The 27,493-nt window shown below is 58.5% G+C and overlaps 1 protein-coding gene and 1 long non-coding RNA gene across 3 annotated transcripts; one reads left to right on the top strand and one right to left on the bottom strand.

The window, feature by feature from the left end:
• The first annotated feature begins 8,031 nt into the window (after nucleotides 1-8,031).
• Nucleotides 8,032-15,276, top strand: LOC144311845 (uncharacterized). Of its 2 annotated transcripts, none has more exons than XR_013377345.1 (3): nucleotides 8,032-8,136; nucleotides 14,876-15,032; nucleotides 15,133-15,276. It is a non-coding gene; the product is annotated as an uncharacterized LOC144311845 (long non-coding RNA). The 2 variants fall into 2 exon arrangements; XR_013377346.1 differs by lacking the exon at nucleotides 8,032-8,136 and adding an exon at nucleotides 11,172-11,471.
• Nucleotides 15,277-18,597: 3,321 nt separating this feature from the next.
• Nucleotides 18,598-25,799, bottom strand: LOC144312516 (neuropeptide Y receptor type 4-2). Its single transcript, XM_077895297.1, has 2 exons — nucleotides 25,755-25,799; nucleotides 18,598-22,107 (listed from the first exon to the last, which is right to left on the bottom strand). Exon 2 carries the CDS (start codon nucleotides 22,065-22,067, stop codon nucleotides 20,940-20,942), a length of 1,128 nt encoding a protein of 375 aa, XP_077751423.1. The 5' UTR covers nucleotides 22,068-22,107; nucleotides 25,755-25,799; the 3' UTR covers nucleotides 18,598-20,939.
• Nucleotides 25,800-27,493: the final 1,694 nt, after the last annotated feature.

Raw genomic sequence — 27,493 nt, 5'->3', positions numbered from 1 at the left:
AGTAAGGGACGTGGAGAACATGGAGACAGCGACTGTAGGTTGCCGTCACCACCCATGGGCTGAAGACACGAAGACGCAACTGGGCCACCGCTACCAGGAAAGCTGGAGATGCGGAGGGGGCTGCCGGCTGGAGGGAGGCCTTGGAGGAACAAAGCCCTGACCCGTCTCTCTTCCAGCCTTTCACCCTCCAACCAGAGCCTCCCAGTGGCTGAGTCCAACCTATGCCCAGCGAGAAAGGCCCAGCCAGGAAGCCTGAGGAAGTCTGGTTCACAGGCCAAATGGGCCAGAGAGTGACAGAAGGAGGTGGAACAGGCACTGGGTGGACAGGTGAGAACAAAAGGAAAATAGCAGAAACCAGGGCCATCAAAACTATTTTTGGAGTCCAGTTGCCTTGTTTTACAAATGGAGGATCCGAGGCGGGGAAACGATGGTGACACAGAGTCCTAGTTGCACAGAGCTTGTGGCCAGGCTGAGCCCAGACTCTGGGTCATCATGTCCCCTGCTGCCTGTCACATGATAAAGTCCATGACTCCAGTCCTCCCTTCTATGTAGTCTTTTGAAGTGTTTATGCACTAAAAATAATTTTTAAACCATTTTAATCGGGTACATTGCTCTGAATCCCTTCCCCAACAGGAAATATGCTGGCTGGCTGGTGGGAGGCTTGGCAGCTGGCCTTGAACTCCCTTGACCTCCCCACGCCCAGGCTGAGGTTTTCCATCCAAGCCCGAGCTCGACAGAGAGGCTGGGATTCAACAGTCATAACCCTTCTAGTTATTGCTCTGTAGCCAGCAGCTGGATTAACATTCGGAGAGGATGGGAGGAGAACTCTAATTGAATTCCAACATAATAAATTGAAGCCAACTCCTTCGATTTATGGCAGTGTCTACTGGCATCTTTTAATTTTGCGTCACATTCATTTGGAGCCAATCAAATTAGGGCGCTCATTAGCGGCTGAGGTGGGTGAGGCTGGAGCCACGCTCCCTGCTCCCAGAGGTAATGAGATCTGTGCAACAGAATAATTCAGGAGTCCGTTTGGGGCTGGGGGATGGGAGGCTATGAGGGCACAGTGGTCAGACTCATCATCAGGGAAGCTGACTCGGGCGGGGGCTGGTGTGGACTCCGGATCTCGCTACTTGCTTATAGGATGGCCTCGGCCTTCACCCTCTGCAGCCTCACCTCCTCCCCAGGATAGAAGCAACACACCTACGTCTGAAGGCTGAGTGTGAGATGAGATCAAGATGTCATAAACAGTTCGTCCTCCAGGCTTCAGGCGCCGACCTCTGCCCTGTCCTCCCACCGAGCCCTCAGGAACACCATCGATGGGCTCTGGCTTCGGTGACCACCCTGGATTCACCCTGCCTCTCAAGGGGCGCTCGTTCAAAGAGTTGGTGGCCTTCTTTAACTTTCCAGAAAGACACGCTACTTAAAGCCACCTTGTTGGCTTGCCTAACTAGGAGGCCCACAACCAGGATTTTGGGTACGATTGGGCCCAGGAATTCAAGCGAGGTCTTCGGAGTTTCATGCTCTACCTCTAGACTCTGCAGGCCTCGGCTTGGCTTTGGTTTCACCCACACTGTCTCCATGAGCCAGCAAGATAGTGTGCAGAAGCCCCAAGCTCACCTGGCCCTCAAGGCACATTTAGAAGGAGAGAGAGCTCCTCTCCTAGAATTCATTCTCAGTTCCTAAAGATGGACTCTGGGTGGCCTTGTTGTGTCATACGCCAAGCCCCGAAAGAACAAGCATGTCCAATGTTACGAAGCGCGGAGCCAGCGGCCATCTAACTCGCCGTGGCCGAGAGGAGGAGTCTTTTATTACCGCCCAAATCACAGTATGTTGGTCGAAAAGAGCCTTTTTCTCAAAGCAGGGCACCCTGGAGGTAAAATTGTGCCAGAAGTTCCCTGCAAAGCCATGTGAGGACCACACAGCCTGCAACTAGAAAAATGCGACAAAGAGAAATATGCTCCTGGGATTTCCTGGGTCCCCTTTTCCAGCGCCTCCTCCTGTATTTCACTCCACGCCAGACTGTCTCCCCATCCTGCCAGAGCATCTACCATATACCTTCCCTGACCTCTCTCGTCTCCTTCTCTAGAAGACCAAACATCTCCTCTGGCACCCTAGAACCTTTCTCTGCTTTCCCTCTGAAACCCAGATCCTCTGCTCAGCCTCCAAAGTGCTTTCTCTCTCTGCCTTCCCCCAACTCTTACCCCTCTCTTGAGTGCCGAGAGGATCGACAAACATCTGGAGGGCCCCTTCCCCAACTTCTAGGGAAAACCAAGGGAACACATCTGGCACAGGTTGGGAACCACATGGATTCCCTGACACCCAGGGTGCCTCTTCTAGGAGGATAGGAAGCTGTTGGTGGAAGGAACAAAGGGGATCAGGGCTATCTGTGGTGTGGAAAGACAATGATTGAGATGCCACTTTTGTATGAAGAGTCCTCAGGTTTAGAAGGCCACATGGGCCAGATCCTGGCCTAGCACAAGGACGCAGGGTGGTGGGGTGGAGTGAGGGGGAGGGTGCTTCTGTCCTATTTATGGATGAAAAGAACAGTCCCTTCATATAAGGTAAAACCCAGAGTCTTCGATCTAGGTGGCCAGAAGCCCTGCTTTGCTGGGGACAGTCCTGATATGATGTCTTTTGTCCCAGTATAATTTTCAATACAATCCTGTAGTAGGTTGAGTTATGTCCCCCAAAAAGTTGTGCCCATGCCCTTATTCCTGTGACTTACAAATGTGACATTATTTGGGAAAAAAGGTCTTTGAAGATGTCATTAATGATCTCAAGATGAGATCATCCTGGATTATCCGGTGGGCCCTAAATCCATGACAAGCACCCCCGTAAGAGGAAGAAGAGAAGATGCCGATGCACAGAAGACCATGTGAGGACAGAGTTGGAAGAGATGCAGCCACAAACCAAAGAACGCCTGGAGCTCCCAGAAGCTGGACGAGTAAAGGAAGACGTCCTCCTCCTAGAGCCTTTGGAGAAGACAGCCGCGCAGCCCTCTGTTTGCAGACTTCCGGCCTCCAAAACTGTGAGAGAATGAGTGTCTACTGTTTTAGGCCCCAATTTGTACTAATTCATTACATAAGCCCCAGGAAACTCATACAAATCCTCTTTATTTTCAACTCTCCAAGTTTGCATACTTACATTCTCCCCCTACGTGCACGCACACACACGCACACACACGTACACTCTAGAGGGGAGCCTGGGGAAAGGCAACACGAAGCAGAGGATCTGTGCCTGTCTTACACACGGGACCAGACGCCAAGGGGTTGCTGGAGGTTAGCAGGGCACCCGGCCCAGGTCACAGCACAGGATATGCACAGGAACAAAAGAAATGTGTCTGATTCACATTTCCTGATTTCAAAACTCACTCTAAAGCTACAATAACCAAAACAGTGCGATACTAGCAGAAAGATAGACACACAGACCAACAGAATAGAACCGAGAATACCCAGAATTAAACCCATGCTTCTATGGTCAATTGATTTGACAAGGTTGCTGTGTCCCTTTTTGAGGAAAGAACGATCTTTCAACCAACAGCACTGGGACAACTTGATTTCTACCTGCAACAGATGGAAGCTGGAGCCCTGCCTCTCACGCTATACAGACATTAATTCAAAATGTATCAAAGACCTAAATGTATCAAAGACCTAAAATCAGAGCCAAGACTATAAAACCCTTAGAAGAAAATATAGGGGTAAATCTATGACCTTGGATTTGGCAACGGATTCTTAAATATGACACCAAAAGCAAAAGCAAAAAAAGAATAATAACGAATAAACACACTTCATCAAAACACAGAAACCTTGGAGAATCAAAGGATATCATTGAGAAAGTAATAAAACATACAGAATGGAAGAAAATATGTGAAAATCATGTACATATTCAATACCCGGAACGTATAAAGAATCCCTAAAACCCAGCAGCAAGGAGATAAACCCAAATTTAAAGATGACCACAAACCTGGCATACGTATTTCTCCAAAGAAATGACACGTAAATGGCCAATAAGCACGCGAAAGGATGCTCCATGTCCAGTCATGAGGGAGATGCAGATGAAATCGCGACGAGACACCACCTCACATCTACCAAGGTGGCCATAATTTTTTAAATGGAACGTAACACGGGTCAGTGAGGTTGGGGGAGAACTCAAAGCCCTCATACCTCATCTCCAGGGAGAAGGTAGGACGATGCGGCCGCTTTGGAAACCAGGTGGCTCCTTGAGAGGACCGGGTGGGCCCACCACGCGACCCAGCATCTCCAGTCCCCCGCGGGGAGATCCAGAGCAGCCCTGGTCACGGCCGCCCGACTGCGAGCCACGCAGGCGAACCGGGGTGCGTGCGGGACACCTGCCGCAGAGGCGCCACAGCCCCACATGGAGCCCACCTGGCTCGGCACGGCTGCTGCCTTGGGCTCGGGGTCGCGCGTTGTGGGGATCAAGCCCAGCGCTGGGCTCCGCGCTCAGGGGGCATCTGCTTGGGGGTCTCTCTCCCTCCCGCCTCCCCCCACTCTCGCTCGCTCTCTCTAAAAAAAGGAATGACGTTTTGATACATGCTGACCGCATGGATAAACCTTGAAAATAAATATTACGCTAAGTGGAACCAGCCAGATCCAAGCTGACGAAGATCTCATGACTCCGCGAAATCTCTAAAATAGATAAACTCGTAGAGACAGAAGGTAGAGATGGCAAAGGGCTGGGCGAAGCGGGGGGCGAGGCGTCGGTGGTTAGCGGCTGCAGAAACGGGGTCCCAGAAACTCTTGGGGGACTGTGGCGAGGACGGCACGCCAGCACGGATGTGTTGCATGTCCCTGACCTGCACGCAGTGAAACGGCTAAAATGGCAAATCTTACGTTGTGTTACAGCCATGTCTCACGCAATAAAAAAGAACGCGTGTGTGAAGGGCCAGGCCAGCAGTGGTCAGGAGCCCGGCAGGGGTTGGCAGCAGGGGTCCTATCCTCAGACACTCAGTGCCAGGCTTGTCAGCAGTCCTGGGCGCCCCCAAATCCATCTCTTCTGAAAAAGAGGAGAAAGTCCAGGGCACAAAGAGATCATGCATATTCATAAGCTGGCATCCTGGCGTTCGCCGAACACACTCCTCTGCCACCAGCAGGCCCCGGAGCAGGTCACGGATGGCTCTGCAGCAAGGGCACGGCTCCTCGTCCACTGCCCCCGGAGACAGCCGCGGGGACACCGGGTTGCCGGGGACAGGGATGGGGGGGGTGCACACCTTGGAAGGCTGGTTACTGCTGCGCCAGGCAATTCAAGAGGCAAAGAGGATGGGACAGAGGGCTCCGGGCCATCTGGAGGTCCCCGAGGCAGTGACGGGGAGGCTGCGCCCTGCAGCTTGGGGGCCGGAGGGTGTGGGGCAGGTGTCACTGCGGGCAGGGGCCACCAGGGGAGGGAGGGGGCACGGAGCGCAGGAAGAGAAGAGCCGGGGGGCTGGAATGGGGGCTGTGGAGACGTGAGCCCCAGAGAGAAGAGATGCAAGGGAGGGTCCCCCGCCAGGACTCACGGGGAGCAGCGCCCCAAGGCCCACTTGTGCTTGCAGAGGAGCCAAGATGAGCGAGGGCCATGGGTGGGGGCCACCAGGGGCTCCGGGTGGGCACTGCCCCCATGGGGCCTCCAGCCCTTGCCCGCACTGGAAGAGCCAGGCCAGGCTTGGGGGGGGGCGGGGGGGCGGGGGCGCAGGGGGGCTGCTTCCCGGCAAGAGCAGACGTGGGGGCTGGTTTGCAAAAGAGCAGGGCCCTGGGCCCACAGCCAGGCCCCCTCAGCCCACAGCTTCTGTAGGGTTCAAGTGCTACTCAATGACAGCAAGGAGAGGGGTGGGGACATCAGAATGTCGGCCCCGCTGAGGAAGCTGTGGCCCGGCCCTTGTCCCCAGCCCACTGTCCCCACCCAGTGTCCCCAGCCTGGGGTCCCCAAGCAGGCCGGCTCTGCTGCACCCCTCAGCTTCCTGACCCCCACGCTCTCAGCACTACGTCAGCCACACCAGCCGGCACAGCCAGCCTCCTGCGAGCCTGACATCAAGTCTCCAGAGACAAGGGACCACTGAGACAGGCTGTGACTCTGGTGTCGTGGTAACGGCAGGACACAGGACACGCTGGCTGTGGAGGCCGCGGCTCCTGCCTGTCGAAGTGCGTGTATCTGTGGGCTCCGGGCCAGGCCTGGATGCCCGGCGGCCTCAGGGGTGCGGGCGGGAAGCTGGGTGACCCACTCTCAGACATCTAGGGGGCCGGGGCCCCACCACCCAGCGTCTGGGCTGGAAGAGCTGTGCTGGGACCAGGCTCTGAGTCCCTCAGCCGTCCCAGGGAGGGGTGGGCTCGGCCCCGCTGCAGAGGGGGTGCCCTGCCGGCCCAGCCCGGAGGTGGCACAGGCTGTTCACCCTTCGTTTGGCTTTTAGGGAGCGCGCCTGCAGGGATTCCTGGGACCAGGCTCTCCTGACAGAAAGGAAGCTGAGCCGGAGCCCTGAGAGGCCCCAGGAAGGGTCTTTTCCACCGAGGCACGAAGGCTTCTAAAATCAGCCGTTTCTGATGAAAGACGCAACAGCCACTTATTGTAGAAACCTTGGGAAATGTGAAAAATATAAAGATAATAAACAAAAACATGAGTGCAACCCCGTAGTCACTGTGGTCTTTCCCTCCAGGGCTCTGGTCAGGCTGCCTCCTGGACTGTGACACAGCGAGGACCCCACTCCAGGGGCTCCTAGGGTCCGCACACTGGTTGGAAGCGGGTAACGGGCCCTGAGTGCCCTCAGTGCCCCTCAAGGGCCCTCCCCGCCCTCCGACACAGCCTCTTCCGATGACACGGAACCCAGAAAGGCCTCTGGGTACATGAAGCCTATTGCCCTCAGGTCCCCCGTGCGCTCCGGCCTCCACCGGCCTCACCCCCATGACTTGCACGCAGGCCCCTCCTTCCGATCGATGAGCAAAGGACTGTCGTGCATCCGGCCACACTCGCGAAGGAACCCATTTGCTTCAGCGACCCCGACACGCTCCGACCCCCAGGGAGGCAGATCCAAGCCGCTGGGGAGACTTTTTTTTAATGGAAGTAGAGCCGACCTGTCGTGTCAGACAAGCACGTGATGCTCACCGCCAAGAGGTGGGGCCCCGCCGGCCACCAAAGGCACCACAGTGACATGGCCCACGTCTGTGACTGAGCTCCTCCCCCACTGATCCCCGTAGGCCCGCCGCCGCCTCCCATCCCCCCATGATGTTGCCCACCCCTGCCCCTCCCCTTGGCCAACGAGTAAAGACGGCTTCTCTTTTTCGTTGTTGCTATTGTGGTCTGTCCACTTGTTTTGTTTTTTTAGGTCCCACATACAGATGGAATCATGGGTATCTGTCCTTCACTTATTTCACTCTTATCTCCCTTATTTTCCCTCTTATTTCACTTAGCATTAATATGCTCTAGGTCCCTTAGAAGAATTAAGTCAATTAAATACATCAAAAAAGAATAGAAAGGAAGAATCATAAAAGGACTGCCTGGTCTAAGTTCATTTTAAAACCCGTGCGAATCAATAAATAGAACTCGAAAGGGAAAACGAATCTAAACTGACACACAAACGGGCATTATCCACGGTTTGGTTTTCATCTGGTTTATCTGTACGTCCTAACTTTTGTTTGCATGAGACAAAGTTAAACTTGGCTTTTTTGTTCAAAGACAAAAGTATAAGTCATTTGTGCAGCATTCGTTTCAAGAAAAGGGGACTTTCAAAAAAAAAGACACCAGAGGGGTCTGGGCACCTGGCCGCCCGGCAAGGGTGCAGCCGCAGCCACCTCAGCCGCCACCTCTACTCTACTTGTTCAATAGTTCTAAAAACCAAGTGTTTCTGAGCCAAACGTCTGCTCGGCCCCGTCTGCATAAGGAAGTCTCCATATCTGCATAGGAACACATGCGTGTGTTAATTGGTCTCTGTTGATAAACACACACGCGGTAGATTCCTGTGTCAACACTGCGGCCGGGCGCCGCTGGAGGAAGCGTGATGGGGCGATAAGCAGGAGGCGCTCCATGTGCCCGGAGCCCGCAAAGCGCGGCCGCCCGCCGAGGGCTCTCTCCCGCCGTGCTCCATCTACGTTATGCCGTCCTGCTACTTACACACGAACACTAGACGGGCCTCCCGACGTCCAGGCCGAGGTGGGTGCTCCACTCGGGAGCCGCCTGGGCTGAGCCCGAGGGACCACTGCAGCCTCCACGAGCTGTGCTGCCCGGGGGAACCTTCCGGTCCGCCCTTCGGCCTCCTCCCTAGAGCTCAGCCCTGAACCTCCAGGCTCCTTTGTCTGTCCTCCATGGCACTCACTCCAGGCCAGGCATTGCGTCGGCCACGCAGCGGGGAGGGACCCGGGGCCGGGGGGGCCACAGCCAGGAGGACGCCCAGACAGACGTCCTTTCTTCCGTCCCGTTCTGACCCGTTCGGTGGCCACACAGGCAATGAGACAAGGCGCCGGAGAAAGTGCTCGGAGAGTGAACTTGGACTGTTTGCAGGGACTCAAGGGCGGCATGTTTGAGGGACAGAAAATCAGTGGTCGGTGGAGGGAGCAGAGGCTGGAAAAGAGCGTGAGGAAGGCGGCCAGACGTGGGCCGGCAAAGGCCCAGGGGCCACGGAAGCGCTGGGGCTGCAGCCTGCAGGGCTGGGAACCACCAGATGGTAGCGGCAGGGTCGGATTTGCACCTGGAGCCGGAGGAAGCTGCCGGACAGCAAGGCCTGACAGCAAGGCCGGACGCGGAGGTGCCCCTGAGGGAGCTTCTCGCCGTAGCCGCGGGGCAGGAGCTGTCGGGTGGCGGGGTGGCGGGGTGGCTGTGGAGGAGGCCCAGCGGGAGCGCAGGGCAAGGGCCTGCTCGCTTTGGGCTTGCCTTTGGGTGTGGGAGTGTCGCCCACGGGCATGGGAAGTCTGGGGACCGCCAACCTGCAGGAGCGGCGGAAGCCAAGGGAACCCAACGCAAGTGCTCACGGGGAGTCCGGCAGGTGGGCTGCAGAGGCCCAGGCAGGGCCAGGGAAGGGCTGAGCCCTGAGGGCCAGAGTTAGGGGAGCGGCCGGGCGGACGTGGGGGGCCGCGGGGCGTCTCCACGGATGTGGCGCTGAGAGCGAAGTGCTGCCGAGGCCGCGTGGGGAGGGGGCCGGCGTGCGGGGAGCAGCAGGCCACGTGGGCCTCTCCGGACGGCAACTCCAGCAGCTGCGGGCGTGACCGACGGCTGAAGCGGGCAGAGCGCGAGAGGGCGGCGGCCGTGGGTCACGATGCTCTCGGAGGAGCTTGGTCTCCGAGGAGAAGAGCTAAGAGGGCTGTGAGGTCCCGGGAGCTGCGGCCGCGTCCCGGAAGGCCAGGGCCTGCGGGGAGGGAGCCCAGGGCCACTTGGAAGGACGCGGCCCGACGGCCAGAGCTTCCCCAGGGAGTGATCCACACACGCCTGGGGCTGTCGGTCCCGCAGGCTCAGGGCTGGGACACTGGCCAGTGTGGAGCCCCGCGCAGGCGGGCAGGAACGTCGAGGAGGCTCAGGGACAGGCTGCCCGCCAGGCCCACGGCTCGACGCCGATGCTCTGAGCCCTGAGCGCAGGGGACGCAGGCCGCATGGGCCGGGGCTGGAGCCTGGGCGACACGCGGGCAGCAGCGGGACCCGAGCCTCCGAGCCGCCATCCCGGTGCCTTCTCGGTGTTTTGGACACTTGCGGCTCGTTCCCCACGTGTCCATCGGTGCTCGGTGAGAATGCACACCGATGACGCTGTTGCCTGGCCTTTGCCAGGCCGGTGCGCGGCTCTGAGGCGGCCACTGCTGACCTAAGTGACTGACGTAACCGCCCGGCCGCAGCCCCAGCTCCCGCGTGGACTTGCCGGGCCCAGGGCAACCCGGCTCTGAATGCAAGGGGCCTCGGGCCACCCCCTGCTGGGTCCTGGGAGCTCAACGCCAGGGTTGGGGGGGTGAGGGGGTGGGGGGAGTGGGGGGGCCCTGCCGAGGGCCTCTGCTCGGGCTGGCAGGGTCGGAGGGAGGCCTGAGGAAGTACCTCGTCTCCCACGGGATACAGAAATCATGGACCCTCCCAAAAGTGCACAGAATCCTGAGAACATTCTAGTCGAAGCCCCCATTTGACGAATGCAGAAGCTGAGGCTCGGTGTTAGCGACCTCCAGGCCCTTCTCAGTGAGCTGGTGACATGGGAGCCACACACGGGGAAGACGGCTGCCATGGCGACAAGCCCGTCACCCCCTGGCCAGCGCACTGGACCCCGCGTGGCTCAGGACGGGTCAGGGCCCCGGGGAGCAGGGACGTGTCCCGCAGCGCATGCCACCACCCTGGGGACGCGTCAGGACAGGAGTGTCACCCCTGCCCGTGCCTGTGGGCCAGGACTCAGCGCTTAGGGCCACAGTGGCCTCGCTTAGCAAGCTGAGCCCAAAAGCTGTGGAAGTGGCCTCAGGGCCCAAACTCCGATGCGGAGCCCGGATGAAGTAGCAGGGGGCTCAGGGCCCGCGGGACCCCAGACGAGCTCAGGGACAAGCCAGTGGCCCTCTGCAGGGCCCCGCCGCTGATCCACCAGCTAACATCCGGCCCCCGGAAGCCCCGGCCTCGGGCTCCTGAGCAGGGAGGCACCTGCCCCTCTCCCGGGACGGCCCCAGGGTCTGAGCACCCCGCCAGCCAGCTCCCCGAGCTCCCAGCTCCAACCCCCTCGGGCCGGCTCGGTTGTCGCCTCCCGGGACAGGACACCCATGCCCCCGTGCCAGCCCATGGGCAGCAGCAGCAGCCGCAGCACCTGGCTGCAGCCACGGGGCCTCCCAAGGCCAGCCCCCCGCCAGTCACACCAACCGGCCTCCTCCTGCTCCCCCCCCCCCCCCCCCCCCCCCCCCCCCCCGCCGCAAACACACGGGAGATCTGCTGCCTGCCTGCGGCTGCGCTCACCACCCACCCGGCACCCAAGCCCCCAAAGGGCCCTGGGGGGATGGGCCGGCCCGTGTGCACGGGGAAGTGGGTGGCTCGAACCGCCCGCCCGCTGCAGCACCCAGCTGGGCCACATGCTGAGGGGCGTCCCGAATGAGGTTGGAGGGCGGCGGCCGTGGGCGCTTCCCCGGCTCAGGCCTCAGGCCCTGCTGGGCGCAGGCGCGGGTCCAGGTTGTACAGGTGCTCAAGCACCCGCCCCCCACACTCTGTGATATTTAACTCTCTATTTTTTTTTTTTTTAGATTTTATTTATTTATTTGACAGAGAGTGAGCAAGAGCGAGAAGGGGGAGTGCGGAGGGCGAAGCCGACTCCCCTCCGAGCAGGGATCTCAGGACCCTGGGATCAGGACCTGAGCTGGAGGCAGATGCCCAACTGAGCCCCCCAGGCGCCCTCATATTTAACTGTTGTGACGCTCTGTCCTGGGGGAAGTGGTGCAGGCTGCCACCTCGGAGCTGCCAGCCGTGCTGATTAGAGAGCCCAGTAGTCCTTCCCCAGGACGCGACTCAGGCCCCCCCGCCAGCTGGCAGCACGGCTCACACCTGCCCAGGTGAGGTACAATCTCCCCGTGCCCCAGACACCTGGGTTGAAGAAATGTGGGTCAGGAAACAGTGGGTAAGGGAGGTGTCTTCTTGGGAAATCCTGGCTCCGCAGCACCTCCACCTGCCCCCACACCCTAAGGTCCTGAAGCCCAGAAGGGGCTGCAAGGGACGTTCGCAGGTGGCAGCGGGCTGCTGGCCCTGCAGAACACACTACCCAGGGAGGGAGATAAGGCTATCGGGGTTTGCGACGCGGGGCCGGAGCTCTTTGTTCTGAATGCGCGCCCTACTTTCCCTACGGTTTCCTTGGCAGTCAAGACAAAGACTAATCAAATGCCCATTAACACCTTTATGAATGAAAGGAAATGTATTTTAAGAGAGCTTTGTGCTGATACACAATTGCCCTGATAAACTTCTCGAAGTCTGACGGGAATCCATTCCAAATAAATGGTGACATTTAAGCAGCCTGTAACCCCAAGGGCCGGGGTGCAGCCACTCTCCGCAGATCCCTCCCGCCTGGGGCAGGAAGTGCTTGGTCGCTGTCAGCGAGGAGAGCATCCTAGTCTGCTCTGCAAACCCCTTCCCGGTATCTTCTGGAGACCCCGGGGCCCCAGGCTGGTGTGCCTCCGTGGATTGGCAGCAGTCTAGCAAAATATACCAGACCCTTGAAGACACTGTGTAGGGAGAAGCCCCACCACCAGACGAGGCCACGCCAAGATCTCTGTCACCAGGGGATGTCTGCCCAAGTCAGCACGACCCAGTTTAAAACAGAGACGAGAGCTGTGCTCATTCCTCCACCATCAGACATCCCTCAACACGCTGTAGGAATCAAAGATTTCCTCTTTGAGGAACTTGCAGATCTTTGCAGCATTTCTTGGGCATTATTGGTCCCTGCAAAGTGGTAAGGACAGAACAACTCCCGGCTTCCTGCCAAGAAGTTTGACTTGAGGCTGTTCTTGATTTTCTAAAGAAGCGAGGCCATAGAACAACTCACCTGGTGAGGGCAACCTGCCTGATGTCTCTGGCTCGGCTCTGGGGAAATAGCCCCTATGTCCGGCTTATGCTGCTCTGTCCACCGGGACACTGTCCCACCCCATGTCCTACGACCCCAACATGTTTGCTGACCTCAGTGCCCTATCACCAGATTCAGCTCTAGGCAACTGGAATTCTTTTGGGCCATGCCCAGCTCCAAATCAGCCCACACCCTAATCTGGCCCCCATCCGCATGGATTGGTCAGGCCTTGACCCAAGGTTTCCCTAGAGCTCCAGATCTAAGCACCTGACCGTCCATCTGCATGCCCAAGTGTGCCATCAACAACATGTCCTAAGATGAGCTACCCGTCCCCCAAATTCTGCTCATCTGGTCCACCTGGTCATTCTGATCCATCTCATTAAATGCACCAACTGACACCTACTTTCCCAAGCCCAGAACCTGAGAATCTTCCTTCTCTCCCCGACACCCAAGGCATCCTGTCCACTTGACACCTAAATATGTCTCCAATGCATCTCTCCTCTCCAAGCCCACCTCTGCTTTGGTGTTTTTTTTTTTTTTTTTTCCTGCCTGGCATCACTTTCTTTGAGAGACTACCTCTATCTCCTGCTATAATAATGCTCCCACCAAAACCACGATGAGGTCCCACCTCACACCAGTCGGGATGGCTAAAATTAACAAGTCAGGAAACAACAGATGTTGGTGAGGATGCAGAGAAAGGGGGGCCCTCAACCCTGTTGGGAATGCAGGCTGGTGCAGCCACTCTGGGGAACAGCATGGAGGTTCCTCAGAAAGCTAAAAATAGAGCTACCCTATGCCATGGCAATTGCACTAGTAGGTATTTACCCAAAGGATACAAGCATGATGACCCAAGGGGGCACCATTCCCCCCATGTTTATAGCAGCAGTGTCCACAATAACCAAACTATGGACAGAGCCCAGATACCCATCACCAGATGAACAGATAAAGATGTGGTACACACACACACACGCTGGAATATTACTCAGCTATCCAAAAGAATGAAATCTTGCCATTTTCAAGGACATAGAACTAGAGGATATTATGCTAAGCAAAATAAGTCAGTCAGAGAAAGACCATATAATTTCGCTCCTATATGGAATTTAATATAAACAAAACAGGGGAAGGGAAGGAAAAATAAAATAAAATGAAAACAGAGAGGCAAACCATAAGACACTCTTAATTCCAGGAAACAAACTGAGGATCACTGGAGGGGAGGCGGGTGGGATGGGGTAATTGGGTGATGGGCGTGAAGGAGGGCACGTGGGTGTTACACGCAGCTGACAAATCACTACATTTTACCCCTAAACTAGCAATACACTTACGTTAACCTCATTGAATGTAAGTCTTTAAAACATAATAATGATAATGATGATAATAATAATACTATCAGAGCCATGTGATTCAAGTGAAGTTGACCCATCACCCTGACCCAGGGGTAGTCCCCAGACCCAGGCCTGGCTAAAGAAGGTGTGCAGCAACTTGGCCACGGTCATCTGTTCAGGACTGAGCCATGGGAAGCCTCCCTTGGGTTCTGCCTGGGCGCAGGAAGAAAGCTATGCTCCTTGTCCCTGTGCTCATGAGGAGCAACGGTGGGAGCTATGGAGCCTCCTCCTGCCCACGTAGGAGGATGAGGCCATGAAGAAACCAGTAGAATTAAGGAATTAGAGTTGTGGAGACAAAAGGGTGAGGGAAGGAGAGTCCTGATGTCATTGTTTGAATCCCTGGATCCAGCCTAAAACCAAAGAACTTCCTTTGGAAGAGCTCCATCCCATGATATGAATCCATAAATCCCTATTTGGTCATAACCAGGTTGAGTTGGGGATCTGTCTCGAGGAACTGAGCACCTGGTGGACACAACAGCTCCCATGGTCGGGTCTTTCTGCCTTCAAACTCCCCTCCTGTACTGGTCAGCTAGGTCGCCATAACGATGTATCACAAACAAGGTGGCTTAAATAACAGAAATGTATTGTCGCAATGTTCTGGAGGCTGGAAGTCCAAAATCAAGGTGTCACCTGGGTTGGTTCCTTTGAAGGCTGTGAGGAACGTGTCCAATGCTCCTAGCTTCTGATGGTTTGCTGGCAATCTTTGACCTCCCTTGGCCTGTAGAAGCATCACCCAGACCTCTTCTTTCATCTACAGTATGTGAGTCTCTCTCTTCAAATTGCCTCCTTCTATGAGGATATCAGTCATGTTGGATCAAGGGTCCACCCTCCTCCAGCCCGGCCTCTCCCTATACCTGCCATGCCCCCTACTTCCAAGTAGGGTCACATTCTGAAGTACTGGGGGGTTAAATTTTCAACATTATGAATTAGGGGTGAGGGACACAATTCAACCGGTACCATCAGCCAGCCCACCTCCAGCTCTGCCCCGCATCAGAGGTCGCTCGCTTATGCCCACCTTCAGATCCTCTCGTCTTCGCCTGCTGGTCCAGTGGCCACCTCAGCACCCAGCTCTGCAAGGTTCTGACCGACTTCCTGCAGGTGTGACCTGGTGCCACATCATCTTATACACTCACCGCACACCTTCTCACCCCTCCCCGGAGCTGCTCTGTTCAGGAGAGGTGAGTTCAAGGTCTAAGAATGCACAACTCCATGGGGAAAACCCCTGATGAGTGAAATACAAGGATTGATGGTTAAATTCTTACTTCTTTCTCCTTCCAGAGAGTCTGTCCTGAGACTTACACAGAAGATCAAGTAATCCGCTGCCTTTGAAAAACAGCCAGTTCAGTAACACGACTTCGAATTGGCTCTCTCTCCCTCCCCGTCTCACTCCCCATGTCCTCACTTCATTCTCCAATAAAGGAAAAGCCCATAAGCCTCTGCCTCAGCTTCTCTTTACGGGAACCCAGGCCAGCTCAGCCACACTGATCTCTCTAAATGAAACCTGGCCATGCCATTCCCCTGCTTAAGGACCTCCATGGTCCCTCCATTACTCATAAAGTTCAAACTGTCTAGCTGAAAGCCAGAAGGCAGCTTGGAGGTCATCTGGTCAACATTTTCCCTGCTGTAATATTCCAAGTCATGGACTTTGGAATTCATCAGATTCGGTTTCAAATCTGGCTCTTTTTGAAAATCTGGATAAAGTTTTTTCCCCCTCCATTCACTTCTTATCTACCCAATCTGAAGGTTGAAGAGGCAATGCCTATAGCGTGTCTAGCGCAGTGTTTGGGGCACTAAATACGTAGTAGCCAGTATTGTTACAGACGCAGAATCAGAAACCAAGATGCAGAAGGGGCCTCTGAGGATAACACAGCCAGCTAGCAACAGCTTTACTACACATGGAACCAAAATCCTATAAAACCCAATGCCTACACCCCACAAATAAGAGGGAAATATCACTCCCTTCAGATTAACTTAAAAAGTTTTTAAATGTATTCACTCTTCAGATACTTCTTTTGCACCTCCCCTATGCAGAGAGTCCTCCAGGAGTCAAACCGTGAATAAAACACACAAGGTCCTTGCCTTCATGGGGTTTGCATCCTAATGGGGAAATAAGGCACCACACAACAAAGCAATAAATGCATGTAAGCGTGTCATGGGGTGCCGAGTCCTATGGCATAAAGTAGGCATGCGGGGCGAGGAGGTTGTATTTTCATAGCGTGGCTGGGGAATTAATCTTCTGAAAAAGGTTCACTTAAGGTGAAGGGAACAAGGGCGTGAAAATGTGGATATCAGAGGGTAGCCTCGGGGTAGGAAGTACAAAGGACTGAAGTAAGAGCAATTTGAGAGTGCTCCAGAGACAGCAGGAGGCTAGCGCTGCTGAAGGAGGTGGAAGAGGGGAAGGGTGGTGGCCAGTGAGGTCAGAGACAAGCAGATGGCCAACTCGGGCAGGCCCTGGACAAGGGATGTGGCTCTTAGGGTGATGGAAAACCAGTAAAGGGTTCTGAACAGAGCGTTTAAAGGACTGCTCTGCCCGAGTGAAACCCTCAGAGACAAGGCCACCGCAATCATCTTGGAGAGAGGGTGGTGATGGCTTGGACCGGGGGGCAGAGCCCGGGAAGGTCATTCTCGATACATTTTGAAGGCAGAGTTTAGAGAACTCACTGGAGGGCTGTAAGCGGAATTGGACCTCAAATGGTACATTCTGAGAGTAAGTGAAGGAAAAGGAATGATAAAACTTTCTATGAGAAATGCTTGTTCCCTAGTCATGGAGATTAAATGTGCAGACGTTTGGCAGTGACGTGATGGATAAGCTCTGGGTATCAAAAAAGCTGTGCCCACGGGCCTTGGACAGCTGTGGTGACTTATACTTATCCTTAACTCTTTATATCTGTTATCCTTAAGTATTTATGCACTTGGAGGGTTTCCAACACATCTTCATTTGCCTAGCAGCTACAATGTGTGATGTGGTTCCCAATGGGGATACAGGCGCAAACAAAAACTCAGCATCCTTGGGAAGCTTCCTTTGGAAGCTGGATGTACAAACCTGAGAGCAGGCTGGAGAGTCACATCTGAGAGCATTAGACGCATAAACAGTGATGTTGAAAGCCAGGAAGCTGGGTGAGGCCACCTAGGGAACTAGAGGTGGGCCTCCCTGTCTCTCGAGCGGGGGGGGGGGGGGACATGCCAGTATTCCGAGGGCAGGGACACCAGGTCCAAGAAGGAACCTGAGAAGGACGGTCCAGCAGAACCATGAGTGGGGTGTCCCGGAAAAGCCACATGCAGAAAGAGACTCGAGGAGAAGGGATTGATCGACCAGCTGCCAAACATTGCTAATTGGCCACAAAAGACAAAACTGAGAACTGACCGTGGGATCTGGCGACATGGGGAGGTCACTGGTGGCCTTGGCAAGAGCTGTTTGGATGGACAGGTGAGCACAAAAGAGCATGGGAGGAGAGCAGCAGAGACTTCAAGATCAGACAAGCCTTTGGGGGAGCTCTGGGCAAAGGAGAGGCCAGAAGTGAGGATGCTGGACGCTCAGGAGGGGAGCGGGCACAGGGTCGCGAACAGCAGAGGTCTGCTCTTTCATGGCGACCCCTCAACAGCGGCCGGGCTACAGCAAAACAGGCACAAGCCGCTGAGCACAAACCATTCCAGCCTCTTTGGAAGTCAGTTTCACAGTACGCGTCAGGAGCCTTGAAAAATGTCCACGGCCTTTGACCCAGTAATTCCACTCCACTTCTCCTCTTCTAGGGAAATAATTCCAAATACAGGAAAAGTTCTCTGCGGGCGCCTGGCTGGCTCGTCAGTAGAGCATGTGACTCTTGATCTCCAGGTCACGAGCTCAAGCCCCACACTGGGTGTGGAACCAACTTAGAATATTTTTTAAAAATAATAAATCAGAAAAAAGTGGTCTTGCATAGAAGCTCATCACGCAGCTACACATAATAGGTCTAGAAACATCTCCATTCGCCACAACAGATGATGATCATGGATGTAGGATGGGTCTAGTCATTGGACTATACACTCTATGAGAATAGGGACAGGGTCTGTCTTATTTACCTCTGTATCTCTAGCACCTACCATGTGACATATCTGTTGAATGAATGAAAATTCTTACAAGGTTAAGCAAAAGAAAATATTAAAATATATCTCAATATCGTGCATAAATACGCACACACTTACAGTAGGAGTTCAACCATGTTTTTCCAATAAAACTAACACTATATATACAAAAACTAAAGAAATAACTCACAAAATGTAAACAATGAGTGTCACTGGGTAGCAGGACACGATTTCCCTTTTTCTATTTTGTTACTGCATGTTTTGGGGTATGTTTAAGAATGAACGTGATTAACTTTATAATGGGGGAAAAAACGAGCCAATGTCATTCCTGGAAAAAGGCAGGGCAGGAGTGAGGCAGGATTTATGCTCCCACCTCCAGGTTCCATAATGCTTTGCTCCAAGGGTCCCCAGGGGGTCTCTGTGGGTGGGTGGCTCCAGCCCGAGCCCCAGGGCTCCGGGGAAGATGGGCTGCTCCCATCACAGGACCAGGGACAGGGACACGCCCGTCAGCTGGGAGCCAGGAGCCTTATTGCCCCGAGGGAGGTAGCAGCTTTACTGGCACATTTGCTAAATCCTTAATCTGCTCTCAAAAATGACACACAGCATCGTGGAAGACCGCTGGTGACAGTTTTCAGTGAAATCTGAGGGCACATTCACTAAGGACGTAACTGCACAGCCTGGTCATTCAGCAAATATTTATTGAAGGAATGAGAAGGTGTCACAAGAATTACGTACGCATGCAGATGGAGAAGAGACAAACAAGCGCGGCCAACGAGCCACCTCTTCGGCAGCACCACCGCAAGCCCATCTCCAGAGCTAGGGCTCCCAGGGCGCTCGTCGAGATCCCACCGTGGATGGAGCAGAGCTTCTCACCCTCAAACATGTGCACCGCTGACTTGGAGATATTAATCACCTGAGGATTCTGGCCGCACAGGCCTCACGTGGGAACCGAGATCCTGAATGGCCACAAGCGCCGGGTGATGCTGAGGCTGCTGGTCTGCTGAGCATAGTTTGAGCAACAAAGTCCTAGGGGGCCGGGGAACCAGACAACTCCAAGGGCCATGAGGACCTGGGAGTGCAAAAAACCATCCGGGCAGGTTGTGCCAACCCGAGCAAGGCGAGGGGAGCACGGAAGATGCTTAACAAAGTTTTCACCAACTACCCCAAGTCCTAATGCCAGATGCCCAGCCCGGTTCCCCTGTCCTCAAGCACATAGGCACCCTAAAGCATCCTTATCCCCAAGCACCCCCACTGCAATAGGCAATGAGACAACGACTCCAGACAATGGCACAGGCTCTGCAGGGGCCTGAAGCCCCCAAATTCTTTGGGAGGCCTGGCGAACGACATCTTGCCGGGATGAGCCCAGGGCCTGGGCTTGGCTGGCAGGGGCTTACAGGGAGCAGCCAGCAGCAGATGGCACCAGAGGACAACCACAAGCTGCGCCCAATAGGCTGGCTCAAAACCTATCCCAAAAGCCAGGGTAAAGGTCAACAGAGGGACGGAATGAGAGATGTGAGCAAAGGCTGGGGTGAAACAAACAGCTCCGGGAAGGGAGCTAGTGGCTCTAAGAGCACTGGTCTTGGGTGTCGGCTACACGAGGTCTTGGTCAGCCTCAGAGTGAGACTCCTCCAGGCCCCCAGGCCACAGTGGGTCTAGCCACTGCCGCTGTGCCAGAGCATGGGTGGGTCTGCGGGGCAGGAGCCAGCCCGGAACCCGCCACAAGTGGCCCAGACACGATCCTGGCCTGCCTGACGGGTCTGCACGATGACAAGTCCTCAGATCTGGCCCAGCAGCGAGGACTGGGGCATGACCTCCATGGGGGAGACAGTCATGGTCAGTGTAGCCCTTCCTCCATTGCCCCCAGTGGGCTGGAGGAAGGGGGACCCCTACTCCTTTCAGCCAGCATCCCATTAAGCCACACTAAGGAACCCCTGGCCCCTACCCCTACGGAAGGCTTGGTGAGGCTTTGGGACGACCGTGCACATCGCCCAGAGCAAATCAGCTTAGCGGTCAGAGAGTGCAATGAAGGAGGCCAGGGTCCCAGCCTTGAGCGCTGTCGGCCTGGCAGTGGTCAACGCTGTGGAGGGTCACAGAGTCCCGGGCTTGCGGCCTTGTCAAGAAAAGTCCTGTCGGCCGGGAAGGGCAGGTCAGAGAGCCCTGCCCGTGCTGGACCGGGCCGCCACGCACCTGTGCTCAGCTGAGCACTCGGCGGGGGCGCATGTGCCACGTTCACCGGCAGGGGCCCTGTCCCTGCAGCAGGGCCTGTCCTCGGGATGGAGCACAAGTTCTGCGACAGTGCAGATGCCCCCCAGGGTGCCTATCAAGGGGAGATACGTGTAGGCCCGTTTCCACATACGGTGGCAGAGGCCGTGAAAGAGAAAGGTGGAGGGAGTGTGAATCCTGGAATCCTGCTGCCCGGGGCCGACTTTCCCCTGTAGAGGAGCGTGAGGACCCAAGGTGACCGGGGTCCATGCTCTGCCTCGGGATGTGCCTATCACGGAACAGTAATGCCTCTATCTTGTCGTCAGAGACGTCCTCACCGCCTACGAAGCCTGCCCACCAGCATCACCTCTCCCGGAGGAGAGGGGTTGACCGAGGTCCAGAGCTGTGACCCCATGGGCTCCTTCCCTCGCCCCACAGGGACCTCACAGACCAGGGACCTGGCAGAGGCGAAACCCTTGTGTCCCCAGGCTGAGCGTCTGTTTGTCAGTTAGAATGAAGTCTGCCGCTACGCGCAGAGCATCTCTGGCCTGGCACCTGCGCAGGCTGTAAGGCCTACTGCGACCTGCGGAATGCGACTCGGAATTCTCCCAGGAACAGATGGCTGGACCATCTGAATGGCAGGCTTCACAACGCAAATGGTTGCAAAACCCTTGCTGGCCCCTCCGGGCTCCAGAAAGCCAGGAATAATGGAATGCCGCCAGAATGCCAGAAGCGGTGCCGGTAAGGATGCGACCGGCCCACGTAGCTGGGTGCAGAGGCTCGGCGACGGATACGGCAGGGAGAGGCCCCGGCCCCGTTGGCTAAATGGGGTTAGACCTGCCACTGAGCCTCAGGGACCCTTTGGAGACCTCCGTGTGCACCGTGGACAGGGGCATGTGCTCGGATTCATCCACGGGGGCGCTCTGTTGACACGTCAGCACCAGGGCCTTGACCTCCTTCTTGAAGTTGGTGTTAAGAAAGCCGTAGATGAAAGGGTTGACGCAGGTTGAGGCCATGGCAAGCAGATGACACACCAGGAAGATGAGGTTGCCATAGCAGATGGGGATGGCCTCGTGGTACCAGTCCTCCAGGCTGTTGAACACATGCAGGGGCAGCCAGAGCACGGCGAAGGCAACCACCATGGCCACAAGGATCCCGTTGATCCGCTTCATCTGCCAAGCCCGAGAGCTGTAGGTGCCCTTGCGGAATACCCGCTTCCGCTTCCGCAGGTGCCGGTAGACACGCGCGTAGCAGACCAGGATGAAGGCCAACGGCACGCAGTACTGGAAGAGCAGCAGCGAGGTGGTGTAGACGATGCGGTGGTGGTGCCGCGGCCACGACTCCGTACAAACCAGCTTGTCCGCCAGAAACTCCACGGCCTTGGAGTGGTTCCTGTGAAAGACATTCTCAAGGACGCTGTTGACCAGGAAGGGCAGGGAGAGCAAGCAGGCGGTGAGCCAGATGACCGCAATCCCCAGGTAGGCCTGGGAGATGCTGGGCTTCCAGCCGGTCGGGTTGATGATGAGCTGATGCCTCTCCAGGGCCACGAGCACAAGTGAGAGGATGGAGACCGTCACCGACATACACTGGATGAATGCCGACACCTTGCAAAGGGCCTCGCCGAACACCCAGTAGTCCATGATGGTGTATACGGCCGTGAGCGGCTGGCAGATGAGGCACATGAGGAAGTCGGAGAAAGCCAGGTTGGCGATGAGCAGGCTGGTCACGTTGGCTTTCTCCTTCTGCCTGATGGTCACACATATCAGGCAGAGGTTGCCCAGGACGCCCACGACGGTCTCGATGCTGTACGAGGTGACAATGAAGACCATCAGGTCCACAGAATCCTGGCAGTGGTCGGAGAAGTTGTAGGGAACGCCCCTCAATTTGCTCCTGTTCTGACCCTGCGGGGATCCTGGGAGCAGCAAGGCCAGGAAGTGAGAGATGTTCATGGTGCACGAGAGAAGATTCCAGAAGGGTCAGTGACGATGCCTACAAAGCAAACAAATGGTATTCAGGGATCGCGCCTCCTACCAGAATCCAGAGAGAAGCGGGGGCCAGGTAGAGAGGCTCATGGCCGCTGCTGTCCCCCAGCTGCTGGGACCTGGAGACCCCGAGGCTCAGACGTGTCAAGCCACTTGCCCACAGTCACACAGCTAATGGGGAACAGGGCTCGGCGGCAAACCCGGGTCTGACGCCACGATTTGTCATACGAGTGCCCTCCGACCTCAGGCTTCCGAGCTGTTTAATGACAAGGAATCTAGAGTTTCATGTGCCGAGTACCGGGCAGCAATCCTCTGGTCACATCTGATCTACACCAAGACGGCAGCAGGTGCCACCGCGGGCTCGCGTCTTTCTGCAGCACCGCCGGCCCTTCGGGGTAAAACCCAACCTCAGAGCTCGACACCCCCTGGTCCTAGGCCCAACCTGGCTGCCAGCCTTGTTTCTCAGGGGCACACAGCAAAGGGAAGGCCGTCAGGTGTGCAAAGACCGGGTTGCGGGCACGCCGGCCCTCCCCTGCCCGTGCCTGCCCGTCAAGCCCATCTGTGACCCCACACGCGTCCCTCATGATCAAGGGCCGATTTCAAAGCACTGGGGCTTGGGGGGCACCAGGCGGGAAAGCCACGGTGGGGACCAGGACGGAGCCCAGTGGCCAGTGGGCCCCTGCACGTGCCTGCACAGGCTGGGGGCCCCCAGGGGGAGCCCCACAAGCCCCCAGCCCGGAAAGGCCCTGTGTGTACAAGGGCCGAGGACTTCCAGGAGTGCACCCCAGGGGCCAGGTGGCATGGACCCGAATCCAAGAGCCCCGGGTCCGCAGGAAAGCTGCATTTCTGGTACAGGACCTGCTGGGAGGACACAGGACCCTGGGGCGGCACCTGAGCAGAACCAGGGCGGGAACAGGTAAGACTTAGATGCCACCAGCGCCTGGGAGGGCCGTCACCATCCAGCCCGACTCTACCGTGGGGACTTACGGGGTCAGGGTCACCAATGGTCAGAGTGAGGGCGCCTGGGGGCTCCGTGGCGGAGCCTCTGCCCCCGGCTCAGGGTGTGAACCCAGGATCCTGGGATCGAGCCCCACGTCCCGCTCCTGCTCAGCAGTGAGTCTGCTTGAGATTCTCTGTCCCTCTTCTTCTGCACCTCCCCATGCTCGTGCCAGCTCTCCCGGGAAGGGAAGGGGATGGAAGGGAAGGGAAGATGAAATGGTTGGAGTGGGAGCACACGGGGGCGAGGAGTGGGCCACCTGCTGCTGGGCTCTTTCCCTCAAGAGCAGGTGCAGGCCCGTGTCCCCGGGATCAGAACAGTATCTTTTGTTGCACAGGGAGAGCCGCCCTTGGCATCTGGGGCAACAGCAGAGAGACCTCTCGGATCCCGGGGAGGCTGCAGGCCGTGAGCTCGTCCTGGGTTCAAATTCTGGCTTCGGCAAAGTCACTAAGCCTCTGTCCCCTGGCAAAGTCACTAAGCCTCTGTCCCCTCGTCCCCTCGGCTGTGGGAGGGGCCGGGGAAGCGATTCTTATCCCACAGGATGGCCTGGTTCCCTCCTGGGTCAGGGGAGGAAGCGGGCAGAGAGGGTCTGAGCGCAGGCCCTGGAGCTCTCCCTCCCCTCTACCCTTTCAGGTTCAGTCTCCATCTTAGTCCCTTGGACGAATCGCACAACTGGACAGACCGGGTCCGGTTCAGGAGCTCTCCGTGCCACCCCCCGGGGAGCCGAGCTACCCACGCGGCAACAAGACCAGCCTGGCACAGCGGAGGGGCTCGTGGGACGTCAGCTCCCTTCTGTCCCGCCGCAGCCCACCCACCCCAGCTGCAGGATCCCGCGCACTTCCCCAGGAGGAGCGCCCGGCTCTGGCTCTCACCCAGAGCCTCCTCAGGCGGTCGTACGGGAGGGCACAGAGTGGGCACCAGGCACCTACTCCAATCCTCTGGCCCGTGCCCAGCCTCACAAGGGCACCAGCCCCGCTGCGGCGCCCTCCGCCCGGCCCTGGCACAGTACCCCCTCCCCCAGGGCTGCCAAGGCCATGCTCCCACCGCTTGCATCTCCGCGCTGAAGACCATGCTGTCCACAGGCCCGCGGCCAGCCTGTGAGGCACCGTGCCAGGCCCCACGCTGCCCTCACTCACTGCCCCGTCTGTAGGTGAGGCCCCAGGACGCTGGGGGGTCCAGGGGCGCTAAGGAGAGGGCAGTGGCCGCCAGCCTGCAGACGGGCAGACGAGACTCTGTTTGGAGTCTGGTCCCTGGACGTCCCGGGAGATGCATGTGGGGACGGTGCAGCCAGAGGCGCAGGGAGGGGACTGGACGCGCAGGCCGGGGAGGGCACGCAGGAGCCGAGTCTTGGAAGACAGAGGGTGGCCTCACCCCGGGGAACAGAAGGGACAGCAGCCTTCACTGCGCTCTGGGCGCCTGATGCCCCAGCGAGCACCGATCCAAGCACACCCTCGGGGAGGGCGACACCCAGTTAGAGCGAGGACCTTGAGGTCCCACAGCTAGTGGGAGCCCCACAGCCTGACTCTGAGGTCCCGCCCTGGGCCCTGCCACACGGGTGCTGAGAGGGGAAGCGGAGGCAGGACACAAGCTGACGTGTGGGGGCAGGGGCAGGTGGGAGATGAGTCCCCAAGGTCCCTGCCAAAGCCTGACGGAGCCCAGGGGTCCAGGGGGTGCCCAGGGGCACTGGCAGGTGGCTCAGGTCCCCTGGGGACCCTGTCGTCGGCCAGGTGGAGTGCTCTGCCCTGTGGTCCCAGTTTGCCGGCTCAGAACCCCACCTCCCAGCAGCTCCCGGAGCCTCCTCCGCAGGCCCTCGGCCTCCCCAGGCAGGCCTGGGCTCCGGGTCCCTAACACAGTGACACTCGTACAGTCGCCTCCTGGAACCTCGGAGGCTCCCCAGGCTCCCGGGCAGCAGCAGAGCGAGGGCCCCCAGGAGGAGGCCCGAGACTGCCACTGCCATGGAGCTAGAGATGCCCGTGCAGGCAGGTCTCTCCTGGCCAGGGGAGGTCACATCCCTGAGCTGGGGCCAGAGGCCACAGAGACCACCCCCTGGCCCCCTCACACCGAGACCCCGCTCCCCACGCACCCTGAGATGCCCCGTGAGGCCTCCTGGTGCTACCCTGACTCTGCAGGTGCTGATAGCTGTGGGGACCCGCGGGGCCCCTGAGCCCTGGTGCGACCCCGCGGCCTGGCCCCCACCGTCCCAGGGAGACCAAGGACCATGACACATCAGAGCAACCGGTCAGGGGAGCTGCTGGGAAGGGCTGTCAGGACTGGGGCGCCCCCTCCCACCACCCCTCCCCTCCCGCCCCGTCCCTCCCCAGGTCCCAGGGCTCTGCAACCGGCAGCCACGAGGCTCCGCGCCCCCATACCCGCCCCGCCCCGCCCCTCCCCAGGCCCCGGGCTCCGACCACCCCGGCCCGCTCCCCCGCCCCTCCCCTCCCCTCCCCAGGTCCCAGGGCTCCGCGACCCCGGGCCACGAGGCTCTGCGCCCCCATACCCGCCCCGCCCCGCCCCTCCCCAGGCCCCGCGCTCCGACCACCTCGTCCCTCCCCTCCCCTCCCCGCGCCCCCACCACCCCGTCCCTCCTCTCCCCTCCCCTCCCCCTCCCCGCGCCCCCGCCACCCCGGCCCCCGCCCGGCACCCAGGGGCCCGCCTACCCGCTCCGCCGCCGGCGCCCTCTGCGCAGCCCCGCCGCCCCCGCCCCCGCCGCCTCCGCCCGCCCCGCCTCCGCCTCCGTCCCCGCCCGCGCCGCCCCGGGACGCCCGGCCCCCACCCCGAGCTCCGGCCCCGCTCGCCGGCTCCCCGCCCCCCCCCGGACCCCGCAGGGCGCCCCCGGGACTGCGCTGCTCCCGCCTGGGCCTCGGCGTCCCCCTCCATGAAATGGGCGGCTCGTGAGCTCGTGGTGGGATGCGCTGTGGGCCTCGCGGCGCCTCGGGTCCCGGTCCCGGGAGGGAAGGCAAACGGGGGAAGAAAGTGAGTCCCGAGGAGTGAGATGCTGCGGGGACAGGTGAGCTCCAGGTGCCCCCTGCGCCCCCGTGACCCCAGGGCTGCCACTCGCTGGGGAAGGGGCCTGGAGCTGCAGGGGCAGCTGCGGTTTATGGCATCTGCGGCTCTATCCTCTCGCCTTATCTGATCATCACAGCAGCTCCCAGGCGAAGGCATTTTTCCTCCTTCACTGAAGAAGCCGAGAGACTCCAAGATTGAGCCACTGCCCCGAGGTGGCTGCCGAGCAGCCCTGGGTGGCCTGCAGGCCCGAGCCTCTGCTCCCAGGGCCCTGGGGACCCTCTGCTGTGGAGCACGTCCGCAGCTTCCCAGGCTCCGCGGCAGAGGCAGGTGGCACCCGAACTGCTTGTGCCCCCATTCCCCGCCCCCAGGGCCCCAGGAGCTCCTCTGCCCCCAAGGCCCAAGCACGGGTCCACGGGTCCACGCACAAAGGCAGCATCTGACCAGGGAGGAAGGCCACGCAGTTAACCTTGATCAGAACTGTGGCTTCCTGGAGCCTAGAGTGGACAATGTCTTCTGTCCCGAAGCCGCTCCGCCACCGGGGGCTCTACCAACACCTGTTGTCCGCTCGCCACCTCCTCGTGGGGCAGCTGTGCTGCCTGGGGCCTGGCTGCTGGGCCCTTCCGGGAGGTCGCCACAGCCCTTGGCCGAGACCCTGCCCAGGCCTCAGGAGTCTGGGCCCTAAGCCCGGGCTCGGAGACCGGCCACGGAGCCACAACAGCCAGATGGTTCGGGCAGCCCAGCCCTGCTCTCAGGCAGTGGGAGAAGCACCTGCTCTCCCTCCACCCTCGCGCCCTGGCCAAGTGCCCTCATCCCATTTCTCGGTGAGAAAAAACTGAGACCCAGAGAATTGGAACGACTCGCCCGTGGCCCACGTTGCAGAGGGCCAGGCTGCGATCTGCGGGCGAAGTCGGAGCTGCTGCAGCACCGCAGCGCCCCGCCCCGCCCCCAGCCCCCAGCCCTGAGCCCCGGAGGGAGCGCCTCCCTGAGGACCCGGAGCCCCGCAGGTGCCCTCCCCGGCCCGGCCTCCGCCGGGGAGGCAGACAGCACCCTCTGGCGGCAGCGGCGCAGGAGCGGTCAGAGCGGCCCCAAGAAAGCCGAGGCCGAGCTAGAAACTGGGCACCGTGCTCCCCCCCCCCCCAGTCTGGGGCCACGAGCCCGGTCGGGGAGGCCCTGCACCGTGAGAGGGGAGGCCTTTTGTCTGGCCTCCTAGACCTGGAGCCTCCGCGATAAACAGCCTCGCGATGGACACGTTCCCCCCCCCTGCCCCCCCTCAGCCTGTTGCATGTGAATCACTTTGGAGCTAAATGCAGACCCTAATCCCTCAGACACCTGGGCTCCCCCAGGGCTGCCGGGAAGGCTGAGTGTCAGGAAGGATGGATGCGCCCCAGCA

Source organism: Canis aureus, chromosome 4, assembly GCF_053574225.1.
Source record: "Canis aureus isolate CA01 chromosome 4, VMU_Caureus_v.1.0, whole genome shotgun sequence".
NCBI lineage: Eukaryota > Metazoa > Chordata > Mammalia > Carnivora > Canidae > Canis > Canis aureus.
This window is presented reverse-complemented; position numbering and strand designations above follow the sequence as displayed.

Excerpts from the sequence above, each read along its gene's own strand:
- LOC144312516 (XM_077895297.1), bottom strand. The coding sequence starts at position 22,067 with ATGAACATCTCTCACTTCCTGGCCTTGCTGCTCCCAGGATCCCCGCAG.